Below are 15,318 nucleotides of genomic sequence, written 5' to 3'. Positions count from 1 at the left end.
ATGGTTTTGGCAGTTTAGGCGTGAAACGTTCAATTTTCCCCATAAATGAAAATATTAAGGACATGGTGTTGGACGAGTGGTTAGACCCAGAGAAAAGACAGGGAATTCAAACATCGCCTTTTTATTTGATTCTGTAGAATCAAAGATATTTGATGAAATCCCAAAATTTGATGTTCTAGTGGCCAGGGGGTTAAAAAAAAACTTCCCTATCATTTGAAGATTCTTCCAATGGAGAGAAAAGCTGATAGTCTTTACCGGAAATCCTGGGAGGGCGCGCCATGTATGGACTAAAAACAAATATAGCAGCCACATCAGTAGCCAGATCAATGTACCTTTTGGCTTAATGAACTGGAAAACCATTTAAAAAAATAAAACTCTGAGAGGCTATAATTAATTCTGTCCCTTTACTGAAATCGGCTATGGTCTTTCTTGTGGATGCCTCTGCGGAATCTGGTTAAAGGGGTTCTGCAGTTTTTTAAAACTGATCTATCCTCTGGATAGATCATCAGCATCTGATCGGTGGGGGTCCCGGGTGTCGGACCCCCGCCGATCAGCTGTTTGAGAAGGCAGTAGCGCCGCGGCCTTCTCGCTGTTTACCACAGGCCCAGTGACGTCACCACTAGTATCACTGGCCTGGGCGGGGCTAAGCTCCATTCAAGTGAACAGAGCTTAGCCCCACCCAGGCCATTGATACTAGTCGTGACGTCACTGGGCCTGTGGTAAACGGTGAGAAGGCAGCGGCGCTACTGTCAGCGCCGCTGTCTTCTCAAACAGCTGATCGTCCTGGGTGTCTGACCCCCCGCCGATCAGATGCTGATGATCTATCCAGAGATGTATATATCAATACAGGCCACTAGGTGGCAGCCTTTGTATTGATATAGGCAATTGAAGTCTTCAAAGATGGGCTATTTAGCCATGAATACTATAAAAAAAAAACAAAGTTCAAATAACAAACACCTTTCCTAAAATAAAAATACTTAACAAATCAAAAAATAAAACATCATGGTCATCGCCGGGTAGCGAAATGCCCATACTATTAAAATATAACATATTAAAGGCATACGGCGTAGCGGAAAAAATAAAATAAAACAGCCATTTTTTTCTCACTTAACTACCCAATAATTTTTTTAATAAAAAGTGATCCAAAAAGTCGCACAACACTGAAAATTGGTATCATAAAAAGAACAGTATCGTCCCCCGCAAAAATGGCCCTCGCACAGCCTGTACTCATAGCTACAAAGAAATGTATAGGGGTCAGATAATGGTTCTGAAAAAAAAAAAAGAAAATCCTAAATTATATATATTTTTTTTCAGTATTAAAACGCAAGAAAAATTATTCAAGTGTGGTATCGTTGGAACCGTACTGACCTGTAGAATGAAGATAACAGGTCAATTTTACCACATAGTGTACAGTGTAAAAAAAATAAAAACCTTTTATCAGAATTGCGTTTTTTCCCAATTCTACCCCATTTGGAATTTTTTTCCCCGCTCCCTACTACATGGTATGCAACTGTAAATGGTGTCATTAGAAAGTACAACCTGTTCCGCAAAAAATAAGCCCTCATAAGGCTATGTGAATGGAAAAATAAAACAGGACTATGGGAATGCGGGGAGTGAAAGACGAAAACGCAAAAATGGAAAATCGAAAACTCAAAAATGGAAAATCCCAGGGTCCTTAAGGGGTTAAGGATGCTGGTCTTTCAAATGCAGCTAGAAGGGTGTTATGGATGAAATCATGGTCTGGCGATAAAAACCTCCAAGATGAGGTTATGTTCCATAGCCTTCTCAGGAGATTTATTTTTGGCCTATACTAGATACAATTCTACAAAAAGCAGCAGAGAAAAAAAATAAGTGCTTCCTGGAAGAGAAGACCTTCAGATGGAAATTGCCCTTTCGCCCCCTATAACAATTAGAAAGATGGAGGTAAAGGGAAGATGGGGCGCTGGAGCTACCAAAAAGGGGGGAAAGGAAGAGAGTTTCTTCTTAACCCCCATAATAAAACAGGAGACAAACAATGACGCCGAGATAGGGGGGAGGCTAATGAGATTTCTACCCAAATGGGAAGGTGTAACTTCAAACCCTTGGATCTTAAATATCATAGCAAAGGGGTAGGCAACCTTCGGCACTCCAGCTGTTGTGAAACTACAACTCCCAGCATGCATACTTGCTCTGCTCTAAGAAATCACATAGAAATGAATGGAGCATTCTGGGAATTGTAGTTCCACAACAGCTGGAGTGCCGAAGGTTGCTGATCCCTGTCATAGAGAATGGATACAAAATAGAATTTTGTTTAGACCCCCCCCCCCCCCCCCCCCCAAAAAAATTTTTTTTATAGTCACCCCACACAAGTCAGATTCCTCATCGAAACATCTGGCGGGGGGGGGGTGGCGGTTGGGGTTCAGGACCTAATAAAAATTGCTGTCACGCAGGTTCCAAGATTTCAGAAGGGCCAGTGATATTACTCCAACCTGTTCCTAGTGAAACAAGCAGAAGGTTCATTCGTACAATAATAAACCTGAAAACCCTAAACAGGTATATAACATATAAAAAATTCAAAATGGAATCTCTGAATGCCATAATTCCCCTGATAGAGGAAAATGCCTTCATGTGTTGCAGTCGACTTGAAAGATGCTTACCATCATGTCCAATTCATCTACAGTCTCAGAAATTTCTGAGATTTGCCCAAGAGATCTAGCAGGGAAGATAAACATTTCCAATTTTGTGGCGCTCCCCTTTGGCATCTCTTCTGCTCCAAGGGTTGTCAACAAAATAATTGTAGAGATGATACATTCCTGAGGAAAGAAGGGAAAATTATCATTCCTTAACTAGACGATTTTCTTATAGGAAATAAAATACTTTCTATCCCTCTTACCCAGAACTAGGTGGGTTTTAAACCTGAAAACTCGTGTCTCTACCCAACTACAAAAATGACATTTATAGAGGTAGAATTAGATTCAGAAAAACAGGTGTCTATTCTACCACAAGAAAGAGACTTTCTCTAAAACAGAAAATCTGGAACTTCCAATCAAGAAAGATGTGCTAGATTCGAGAAGTATATGAGTTTACTGGATTGTTGACCTAATGTATTGCTTCTGTAGCATGAAGCCAGACTAACTTTGGCTATTAAAAAAAATGTGACAAAAGTCAGACGTCCCTAGACCACAAAGTTTATATTCCAGGACACGTAAAATCCTAGCTTCAGTGGTGGACAAGATCAGAGAACATGTCAAAAGCAGTTGTGCTCACAAGTACGAGAAGGTGAAGATCTCTGCATTGTACGCTAAACTCCGAACGGCATTGGCAACTGTTACTCCTTTTAATAGTCCAACTAAGTGGGAGCAAGAGTTGAATTGCTCTCCACTACAGTGGTCTTCCATCTATAAGAATGTGAAGAAGGCGTCGGTCTCCAATGCCCATAGATTAATCCAATTTAAGATTTTGGCAATCGATTATATTATACCCCAAAAAATCCAAGGAAAATTCCGTCAAAATAAAACTAGGGAGTGTTGTTGCCCTAAATGTGGATATGTTAATGCCGACTATATACACTTGCTTTGGGGCTGTAGTAAAATCAAAAAATATTGGGACCAAGTGTTCTCTTCCTCCCTAACAAAAGGAGTCCGCGTCGAATTACAACCCGGGCATTTTGACAGTGATTTTGGGATACTATCTCTCAGAAATGGAAACCCCCCTCCGGGTCAGACAGATCTGGTTGAGGGGTCTGATGGTCGCCAAAGCTCTGTTGGTTTAAGTATTGGGGGCTCTGTCTCCCCGCCCTCGGTAAGCGAGTGGAGTTTATACCTTCAACAAATTAGAGTATATGAGGATATCGCAAGAAAGTAGGGGGTGTCACGCAAGACCTCTTAGGTATATTTAATGCTGTTCTATAGCTGATTGAATGGATTGGACGGCAGCCAATATGGGGGGGGGGGGGGGTATTATTAGTATAATTATTATTATATTGGGTGTAAACTTATATTGATCGGTACAAGTTTGCCACAATGTTGTTTATAATTATTGTGTTATGTATACTGACTTGATCAATATTGGACTTTGTACTAATTTGTAGTTTCTAAAATAAAATAAATATTCATAAAAAAAAAAAAAAAAGCAGTTGCATGGCAAAAATTTCCGGTGATCCAGATTCAAACAGATGCAAGGAAGACAGGTGGGGGTGCAAAAATAGGAGAAAACATCTACCAGGGCACATGGTCAACAGAAATAAGCAACCAGTCTTCAAACTATCGAGAACTAAGAGCAGCTTGGGAAGCCTTAAAAGCAACATCAGAAACCCTGAGAAGTTGTCACATAAAATTTTTCTTGGACAACACCACTAGTGTAGCCTACCTCAAACATCAGGGGGGAACCAGATCAGAGAAATTACTAAACCTCTCAGGGAAAATTATTTTTCTGGGCGCAAAGGACAGTGGAATCGATAACATCAGTCGATCTCAAAATCAAATGGCGGACTTTCTCAGTTGAGAAAAATTGGATCAGGCAGAATGGTCACTAAACCCAGAAATATTCAAACTAATAATGGAAAAATAGGGCCTTCCTTCTGTGGATCTGTTTGCCTTAACAGGGCTCCAGACTAAAAAAATTATCAAGGAGCCATTGGCTCCTAACCTGAAAAATTTAGGAGCCAAATTTGAAATTTTTCTAAGTAAAAACTGGGCACTCACTGACAACAGAGAACAAATTAAGAGCAATTTATTTGAACAATGAAAAAATAGGATAAAATACAAGTAAATGGGGTACAATAGATAGCAGCAGTCCTGTATAATACTTCCAGAAGAGGGTATCTAAAGTGCAAATTCGTTAGCAGCATACAACAATCCCAAACAATCAATAAAATCAATGTGATCGAATGATGCTGAATAAATCGGTTGTTACATGGAACAATTTGAAAATCTATGCAATACAAGGCAAGTAACAATCAAAGATAGTCAGGGACCTGAAGGCTAAGTGCATCAAAAACATGTACCTGGGTACATAAAAAATGTTCGGATCCTTTCAAAAAGTTCTTACGAAAATATCTTCAACATTCAAGAATATTGGTGTAAGGAAATAAATTTGTATGGTTTAAAAGAAGTTCGCACGAGTTAGCGGCGTCCCGCTACTCTAGATATATAAATGGCGTCCTAATTTCCAAATAATCTTATTTAGTAGATTCCCTTTGCTGGTTTCATTCTCATATATTATCGAAAATAGTCTTGGGTAGAATAGCATGCGATATGTTATTTTCGTGAGAGATGTATAACACTTCAGTGTACTCGTTCAACTCACGGTTTGGCGTCCTCGCTACTTCTTTTTCCCACGCTTAGCTAGCACCGCACTCTGATCTTTTGTTCGTGTGCCGGTTCACTTAGGAGCGACGCTCTCTTGCACGTAGGTAGATCTGTATTGAAGAAGTAAGGAAGCTTTTTCGATGATTTTCAAATCGCAAAGAGTCCTTAGTGAATAAAACCAGCAATGTTTGAAGAGTGAGTCGTCTTAATCTTTCATGGAGGATTGTCACCACTGAGGAAGGGACCGTAGTCCCGAAACGCGTTTGGTACAATCCAATGAAAGATTAAGAAGACTCACTGTTCAAACATTGCTGGTTTTATTCACTAAGGACTCTTTGCGATTTGAAAATCATGGAAAAATCTTCGTTACTACTTCAATACAGATCTACCTACGTGCAAGAGAGCTTCGGTCCTAAGTGAACTGGAACACGAACAAAGGTCAGAGTGCGGGAAATGACATAAGTGTCTCCCAAAAGATAATAAGACTATGTACAAGAGGCATTATTGTGGGGGGAAAAAAAATCTCGGCTTTTATTTACATTTGAGCAAAAAGTGTCCAGTTGGCGTAAAAAGGGAGAAGCCTTCAACCCAAAGAACACCATCACCACTGTCAAACATGGTGGTGGGAACCTAATGCTTTGGGGGTGTTTTTTAGCCAATGGTCCAGGGAACCTAATCACAGTAAACGGCACCATGAAAAAAGAGCAAGGAGGATTCTCAACGACAACATCAGGCAGTCTGCAGAGAAACTTGGCCTTGGGCACCAGTGGACATTTCAGCATGACAATGACCCAAAACACACAGCAAAAGTGGTGAAGAAATGGTTAGCAGACAACAACATTAACGTTTTGGAGAGGCCCAGCCAGAGTCTAGACTTGAATCCAATTGAGAATCTGTGGAGGGAGCTAAAGATCAGGGTGATGGCAAGAAGACCCTCCAACCTGAAAGATTTGGAGCTCATTGCTAAAGATGAATGGGCAAAAATACCTGTGGAGACCTGCAAAAATCTGGTCTGCAATTATAGGAAGCATTTGATTGCTGTAATAGCCAATAAAGGCTTTTCTATTGATTATTGAGAAGGGTATGAATAATTTTGGACTGGACACTTTTTGCTCAAATGTAAATAAAAGCTGAGAAATGTTTTTTCCCCACAATAATGCCTCTTGTACATCGTCTTATTCTCTTTTGGGAGACACCTATGTAATTTCCCGTCAAAAAATTACTTGCTGGTTGAATAAAAGTAACTAAGTCCAAATTTGCCAGGGGTATGAATAATAATGGGTAGCACTGTATATAGGCACTTTCGTTAACACTGAGGAATGGTGGTGGGAGGGAGAAATTTAACCCTTCTCTGTTCCTGCCCTTACAGAAGTCAGGGGTAAATTTCTCCATATCTATGCCGCCATGGTGGATTCAAGGAAACAGAATTACTGATAAGACTAATTCCGATTTTCTAATTTATTAACATTTTCCCAGCTAAAAGGGTACCTGAAGTTCAGGTGCCTATTGTGCTTTAGGGTCCGTACTCCAGTACAGTCTATTAACAGAGCGAAGGGCAGGAGCTCACATAAGACACCGCTCCTCTGCCTGTGCCCGCTCTGCTAAACCGTAACCCATGTATGGGTACTTTCACACTAGCGTTTTTCTTTTCCGGCGCTGAGTTCCGTCCTAGGGGCTCTATACCAGAAAAGAACTGATCAGTTTTATCCCCATGCATTCTGAATGGAGAGTAATCCGTTCAGGATGCATCAGGATGTCTTCAGTTCAGTCTTTTTGACTGATCAGGCTTTTCAGAAAACCGTAGCATGTTGTGTTTTTACCTCCAGCCAAAAATCCGGAACACTTTGACTGAACGCTGGATCCGGCCTTTTTCCCATTGACTTGCATTAACGCCGGATCCTGCGCCGTGTGTTCCGTCAAACCAGATCCGGCTTTTGCATGTTAAACCCGAAAAATGTGAAAAAAAAAGTTAGTCCATAAATGGCGGATCCGTTTTTTCCAATGCATTTTTTCATTGTGATCAAAATCCTGGTCAGGATTCAAATGTAATCCGTTTTCACACATTTTTACGGATCCGGCGGGCAGTGCCGGTGACGGAATTGAACGCAGGATTCAAGCAATGCTAGTGTGAAAGTACCCTATGCCAGGCATTAGGAGAGCAGCCCTGGTAGAGGCAGCGATTCTCCGTGCTTTAGGGGAGTCCATACCGCCATGCACAGCGCTGTGCTGGAGTACGAACCCTAAAGCGCAATGGGCACCTAAACTTCAGGTACGTGTTTAGCTAGGAAAATTGTTAAAATAATAAAATCTTGAAAGCTTAGTTTTTTGCATTTACAATAAGTTTTTAAATGAAGTATTTGGAGAGGTTTAGGTACACTTTAAAGGCACATCAAATTAATCAAACCGCCTGTGACATTTAATACATTTTGGCCCAAATTACAACAAGACCGACTCCTGCAAAACTGACTTTTTAATAATTCCCCTGATGATAAATACCCCCGCATGGGGTTTCTTTTGGTTTTCTTGCAGAGATGGATGATGAGGACTGCGAGCGGAGGCGGATGGAGTGCCTCGACGAAATGTCAAACCTCGAAAAGCAGTTTACAGATCTTAAAGATCAGTAAGTGTTTTATTACCATCCAGGAAGATATATAGAAATAAATGGGACTTCTTCAAGGAAAATAACGTGTAGGGGGAAGGACTTGATGATATCCATTCGTACCTTCTCACTGTTAGTGTATTAAGAAGGTGCTTGATATCTGTACTGTATTACTATAGCTGAAACTGCCTCCATATATAATATCAGGGTCTGCATCCTCCGACACTCCAGCGGCTGTGAGACTACAACTTCCAGCATGCACACTGTTATTCGAAAGGGGTTGTGCAGTGCAATCATATTTGTGACCGGTCATCCACATCAGATTAAAGGGAGTCTGACATCCGGCACCCTCGCTGATCAGCTGTTTAAAGGGGTAGCGGCACTTGTGCGAGTGCTGCCTCCGCCTCAAAATTACTTGGGCACCATCTCCTTTGCAGCGGTCGAGCAAAGGAGACGACGCACAGGTAATTTTTTAACTTTTAACAGCTGACCAGCGGGCATGCCGGGAGTCGGACCCCTTCCAATCTGATGTGGATGACCTATCCTGAAGACAGGTCATCAGTTTGTACTGCACAACCCCTAATGAAAGGAGGATTCTGAGAGTTGTAGTTTCGAACCCTGTATTATATGTAAGGGAGACCATTTCCTAAGCACCCAATAGTTATGTACAGTTATAATAAATGTGGATTATACAAAGTGACACAATACTGAATGAATATACAGTACGAAAGGAAAGTATAAATCCTACCAAGTGACTGAATACAGACAGTAGAATTACTGGAATAATGATCTTAAAGGGAACATGTCACCAGGAAATTCCCTGTTAAACCAGGCACAATGCTTTGTAGAACAAGTTCAGGTGAATGTAGTGATGCTTTTCACTTAACGATTCTTCACCTCAGCCTAGAGAAAAAGTATTTTAAATCCATATGCAAATGATCGATTAGGTGCACTAATGGCGGGACTAAGCCACTCTGTGCACCCTTGCTCCTCCTGGTTCCTCTGCCAGCCCTTCCTTCTCCTTTTTGATTGACAGGGCCAGGTAAGATAACTAGGCATGATCCCTGTCAATCAAGGAGAGGGAGGAGCAAGGATGCACACATTGATGGCCTCTCCTAAGAAAGCAATCATTGTCTTTACCTTGAAAACAGTTTTAGGTTCCAGAGCTCTTTCAATTGTGTACAGCCACACATAGCGACTTAAAGCGGTTCTCCGGGAATTAAGAAAATGAAAATACGTGAATATTACTTCTATTATAAATATTTTTTCCCAAATACTTTTCATTAGTTATAATGGCTTGTTTTGTCTAGGTAGCAATGATTATGAGAAACAAAATGGCTGCTGTCCTATTAGCACATACAAAACCTGTCCTAATCCCACAGCAGGACAAGTTACTTCACAACACTGAGGTAAAGAGCTGCTTCATCCTCCTCTCTGCTCTGCTTGTCAGGGATTATGATCCTGAATACAGTTTAATATGATATCTAGCTGAATCTTTGTGGGAATGGAGTTCATGAGGAGACATGAAGTACAGAAAGGATGGACAGGACATTCTGAGAAAATTTGTTGCTGTGATAATGGAGGCTGTAAACAAGAGCTGCTGCTCATTAGCCAAATCTGCTCATGAACTCAATTCCAACAGAGATTCAGCTAAAGATCTTTATCATCTGTATTCAGGATCATAATCCCGGACAGGTAGAGCAGGAGGAGGATGAGGCAGCTCTTTAGCTCAGAATTGTGAAGTAACTTGTCTTGCTGTGTGATTCGGGCAGGTTTTCTATGTACTAATAGGACAGCGGACATTTTATTTCTCCTAATTATTGCTCTCTAGACAAAACGAACCATTATAACTAATGTAAGTTATTTGGGAATAGATTTATAATAAAGTAATATTTAAGTATTTTAATTTTCTTAATTCCTGGAGAATCCCTTTTAATCCACAGCAGATTTGGCCGAAAACTGCTACTGCAAAAAACATCTGAACTGGGCTGGTGTTTGTGTTGGCACTTCTGCTAGGATCGCAGCGGGTCTTCCACTGCCTTCAGCCTTTGCATTGCCAAGGTAGAAAGCCATGTGTCAAACAGTAGACATGCTTCAGATTGAAAACTCGTAGCACCAATCAGCTCAGGGACGGACTGGCCATAGACTCTACAGGGAAACTTCCCGGTGGCCAGAAACCCAGGCGGCGCCCCTCCTCGCAGCTGACGGCTGGGTACACAACTATCTGATGCTCTAGCATTAGTGCTAGAAGCGTCAGGTACTTGTGCATCTGGATGGTGGCCATTTATCCTCCTTCTTAACCTGTTAGGGACACAGGGCGTACAGGTGAAAAAAAAAAGTTGAAAAAATAGTTCCCCCCCAAAAATTAAGTTTCAAGTAAAAAATAAAGGTCATTTCCCCCCAAATAAAGTAAAAAAAAAAAAAAATGGTAGAAAATAGGGGGAAAAAAGACATGTTGGGTATTGCCGCGTCCGTATCGACCGGCTCTATAAACATATCATATGACCTAACCCCTCAGATGAACACAATAAAAAATAAAAACTGTGCTAAATAAACCATTTTTTTGTCACCTTACACCACAAAAAGTACAACAGTAAGCGATCAAAAAGGCGTACGCCCACCAAAATAGTACCGATCTAACAGTCACCTCATCCCGCAAAAAATTAGCCCCTACCTAAGACAATCGCCCAAAAAAAAAAAAAAAAAAACTATGGTTTAGAATATGGAGACACTAAAACATCATTATTTTTATTTTTTTTAAACTTAAGTAAATAAAAAAAAAAGTATACATATTAGGTATTGCCACGTCTGTAATAACCTGCTCTATAAAAATATCACACGACCTAACCATTTAGATGAATACCGTAAAAAAAGCTATGACGGCTCTACCACGATTGACCCCTTGACCTCTGTAGGGGCAGGAACACAGAGTTTAAAAGGCCACCACCCACTCTCACCCTCTGTTTCCTGTCCCTACGGGGGCACCTCACAGAGAGTCCTCCTGGTGGAGGTGAAGGCTTTTCTTTCTACTTTTTATTATTTTAAATACCTTAGGGATCTATGTCCCTTCCCTCTGCCCTCCTGCAGTTGAGTCCAAAGCTGGGCAGAGGAAGACAATGGAGCTGCATCTCGTCCCTGTCAGCAGGGGCCTGTATCTCTCCTCATAGTGTCTGGTCCCCCTTCCCTACATTGAAGAAGCTGACCGCGTGCCGCAGAGACATGCTACACGCCGACTCCCTGTAGAAAAGCCTCAGCGCTACACTCTGCTACGGACCGGCAAGAGGCTGAGGGGGCGGAGCTTGGACCAGACGCGCGCACTGCGATGACGTCAGACGCCGCTCTGGGCATTTAGAGGCGGCAGTCTGAAGATGCGGTGGAACGCGACTGGGCCTCCCTCTGAGTGTCTCCAAGCTCCAGATGTCTGTCCCTGCAGTCCAGATGGAATCTTCTGAAGCCCCCTCGGCTACTCCAACCGTGAGTTCCCCTGTGGGGAGAAAAAAATGGTCTATCATACCGCCCTGCTATACTTGTCTTGTCTATTGATACCTGGTTACTCCTCTCTTATAGGGCGTAAAAGAGCCCAGAACTAAAACTAAAGTCCCTAGGTGTGCGACTTGTAGAAAGAGGCTTCCAGAAAATCACAAAAAGAAACTCTGCCAAGTTTGCATCAATCATCTTGTGAAGGAGGAGCAACCATCCATACTCATGGAAGTCAAATTCTTGATTCAGAGCAAAATAAAGTCCTCCCTGGCCTCTCTCAAATCTGTCCCTCCAACACCACCGACAAAAAAACCTAAGGTGTCTGTTCCATCCTCCTCTGACTCAGAGGACATTCCACCTCTAGACAGAATGTAGATATTGACACTCTGTCTGAGGGAGAAATTGTGGAAGATAGTAAGAAATACTTCTTCTCATCTGAGGACATGGAGGAATTATTGGGCGCTGTCAGAGCAACCATGGGCATTGAGGAGGTGAAAAAAACACGATCTGTCCAGGATAAAATGTTCGGGGGACTTGAAGCCAAAAAATTAAAAGTATTTCCTGTGAACGAAAACATAAGATATGATCCTGGATGAATGGACGGATCCTGAGAGAAGACCGGGGGTATCCAAGGAATTCAGGAATAGCCTATTATTTGATCCGGTTGATGTTAAATTGTTTAATGAGACACCAAAAATTGACGTCCAGGTGGCAAAGGTAGTCAAAAAAACCTCCCTCCCATTTGAGGACTCGTCACAATTACAAGACCCAATGGAAAGGAAGGCTGACTCACTTCTAAAAAAAAAATCCTGAGAGGCGTCCATGTTTGGTATAAAAACAAATGAAGTCGGTAGCTAGGTCCATGGGTTTCTGGCTCCATGAGTTGGAAAACCATATTAAAAATAAATCCCCAAGAGAGGAAATATTAAATTCTATTCCACTCCTTAAATCAGCCACCGCATTCTTGGCGGATGCCTCAGCTGAGTCTGTGAGGTTCGCCGCCAAGGATGCTGCTCTCTCCAATTCAGCTAGAAGGGCATTGTGGATGAAAGCATGGGGAGGGGATAGAACCTCAAAAGCTAAGCTATGTTCTATCTGGGGAATACGTTTTTGGACCCGTGCTAGACTCCATCCTTGAGAAAGCAGCAGACAAAAAGAAAGGGTTTCCGGAAGAAAGTAAAAAGAAGCCCTTTCGTTCCTTTAATACCCAGACTATATCCTATAGGGGCAAAGGGAAGTCTGGTAGGTGGAGTTACCAGAAAGGGGGGAAAAGGCAGAGGATTCCTTCTCAACCCCCAGAATAAGCAAACCGATAAGCAATGACGCCAGAGTAGGTGGGAGACTGAGGAATTTTCTGTCCCGTTGGGAAACTGTGACCAAAAATCCGTGGGCCTTAGACATCTTAGGAAATGGCTACCGGATAGAATTTTCCTCAGTCCCTCCAAAAAAAGTTCTCACAGCCAAAACACTCTAGAAAGAATCTGGCAGGGGGTCCTTCAACTTATAGATTCAGGAGTGGTAGCAGAAGTCCCCAGTGCGGAAAGAGGAAGGGGTTACTACTCCAACTTATTCCTGGTTCAAAAGCCAGACTGTTCCTTCCGCACTATTATTTATCTAAAGGGACTAAACAAAGCTATCACATACAGAAAATTCAAGATGGAATCCATAGCAACCATCATTCCTTTAATTAAAGCCAGAGATTTCACGACGTCCATAGACTTCAAGGACGCTTACTATCACGTCCCCATAAACAAAACATCTCAGATTTGCCCTAGTAGACAACTCTGGAGAAGTAAAACACTTCCGGTTCACCGCGTTACCCTTTGGAATTTCCTCTGCTCCAAGGGTATTCACAAAGCTCGTAGTGGAAATGATATCCCCCCTCAGAGCAGAAGGAATAAAAGTATTTTCGTACCTAGACGATTTCTTAGTTCTGGGGTCCTCGGAACTGGAGACAACCAGCCTTACCAACGACCTAATACGCAGGTTCTCAGACCTAGGCTGGATAATAAACCTAAATAAATTGTGCACAGTTCCATCCACCAGAATTACATTTTTGGGAGTGATCCTGGATTCAGTTTCCCACATAACATCCCTCCCTCAGGAGAAAATAAAATCCTTTATAGACAAAACAAAAAAGTTCTAACGCCAGTCTCAGTGCTCCATCCGCAGTGCCATGAGCCTCTTGGGAATGATGACGTCCTGTATAACGGCAGTATCCTGGTCCCAAGCTAATACCAGGGTAGCCCAGTCTTGGATCCTGACGAATTAGGACAAGAGGCAGTCCTCTCTAGAAAAAAGAATCTCCACCCCCAACCGCGTAAGATCAGATTTGAACTGGTGGATGGAAAACAAAAACTTGCTAAGAGGTGTACCCTGGATAAAAAATCCAGAAATACAAATATATACAGATGCAAGTGGCACAGGATGGGGAGCAAAGGTAGGCTCACTAATCTACCAGGGCACTTGGTCGGACAACATAAAAATAAAATCATCAAGCCTCAGAGAACTGAGGGCGATCTGGGAGGTTCTGAAGGCGTCACAGGACAAGGTATCCGGAAGACACCTGAAAATTCTTTCAGACAACGTAACAGCAGTTGTATATTTAAAACATCAGGGGGGCTCAAGATCCCCAAGCTTTAAAGATCTGGCGGAAAAAATATTCTTCTGGGCAGAAAGAAATGTTCCATCCATCACAGCTATCCATTTAAAAGGTACAGAAAATATACAGGCGGACTTCCTCAGCAGGAAGACCATAGATCCAGGAGAATGGGCCCTAAACTCGGAGGTATTCCGTCAGATCACCAGGAGATGGGGGACCCCCCAGATAGACCTGTTTGCGTCAAGTAAAAACGCAAAAGTTCATCCTATCTGCTCCCTAAACCCCAGGGAGAACCCTTGGACAGTGGATGCATTCTCAATCAGGTGGACTTGGGATCTAGCCTATGCCTTTCCCCCTTGGACGCTAATACCCCGAGTATTAGATCGGGGTATAAGATCGGACCCAGTAACCGTAATCCTAGTGGTTCCATACTGGACAAAAAGAAATTAGTTCCCAGTACTAAGGGAACTAGCTCTGGAAGAACCCTGGAAAACTCCCACACAGGGAAACATCCTTTCGCAGGGTCCAATCTTTCATCAGAATCCAGGACTGTTCAGATAATCAGCCTGGATCCTGAGCGCGAGGTCCTAAAAAGCAGAGGGCTGTCTGAAAAGGTTATAAATACCCTCAAATCCAGCAGGAAAAAAGTAACCTCTGCGATATATCTTAAAATCTGGAAGTAGTATAGTAGCTGGCTAGGACAGAACCCTCCTGTAGATTCTGCCCCAAGCATTGAGAAAATACTTGATTTCTCCCCCCCCCCCCCCCCCCCCCCCACGACAGCACCTTAGAGAGAGATGGCTCCTCCCCCAGGACAGGAAACCTGCAGCATAAAAAGGTGGAGCCACTCTCCCACCTCAGTGAGGTTTCCTGTCCTGGTGCAGGAGCCTGCAGTTCAGTTTGTCCTGACCTGGAAGCCCTGGTAGATACTGGAGGGTCAGTGACAACAATTCCTTCTTACCTGCCTTAAAGATTCCTCCCCCATAAGTATGGGGTTGAAGGAAGATGTGAAAGCGGCAAAGACCGGGAGTCCGCAGAAGGTGTCGGTCCCTCAGGTGAGGAGAACCGCACCATCGTGGGTAGTGTGGCCAGAAGGCCCCAGTGTAAGCGCGGACTAGCCAGGACGCCACCAGACGCAATAGGATGGCGTCATACAGGAAGTCCATGGGTTCCACGGCCGTGCGCTTCCGGTCAGGTGACCGGAAGTTCGGCATCTTTAAAGAGTTATCAGGTAGGGCAGCGATCCGGACGTTCGAGTCTTATGCGGCTGCATTTAGGCCTAGTAAATCCGCCACAGTAGTCGCGAGGTCAATGTCTCTATGGCTGGATAGACTGGAAGGGCAGATTAG

At 42.8% G+C, this 15,318-nt stretch overlaps 1 protein-coding gene across 1 annotated transcript in view; it reads left to right on the top strand.

Annotated features, from left to right (window-relative positions):
• Window positions 1-15,318, top strand: part of BRMS1L (BRMS1 like transcriptional repressor) — a 56,120-nt gene that overhangs the window by 3,097 nt on the left and 37,705 nt on the right. Inside the window, exon 2 of the mRNA XM_040412141.1 lies at window positions 7,818-7,908. Coding sequence (XP_040268075.1) covers window positions 7,818-7,908 — 91 coding nt within the window. The remainder of the gene's footprint in view (window positions 1-7,817; window positions 7,909-15,318) is intronic.

The sequence above is a fragment of the Bufo bufo genome, chromosome 11, assembly GCF_905171765.1.
Source record: "Bufo bufo chromosome 11, aBufBuf1.1, whole genome shotgun sequence".
In the NCBI taxonomy this organism is placed as follows: domain Eukaryota; kingdom Metazoa; phylum Chordata; class Amphibia; order Anura; family Bufonidae; genus Bufo; species Bufo bufo.
Note: the sequence above shows the minus strand (reverse complement) of the source record. Positions and strands in the feature narration are given on the sequence as shown.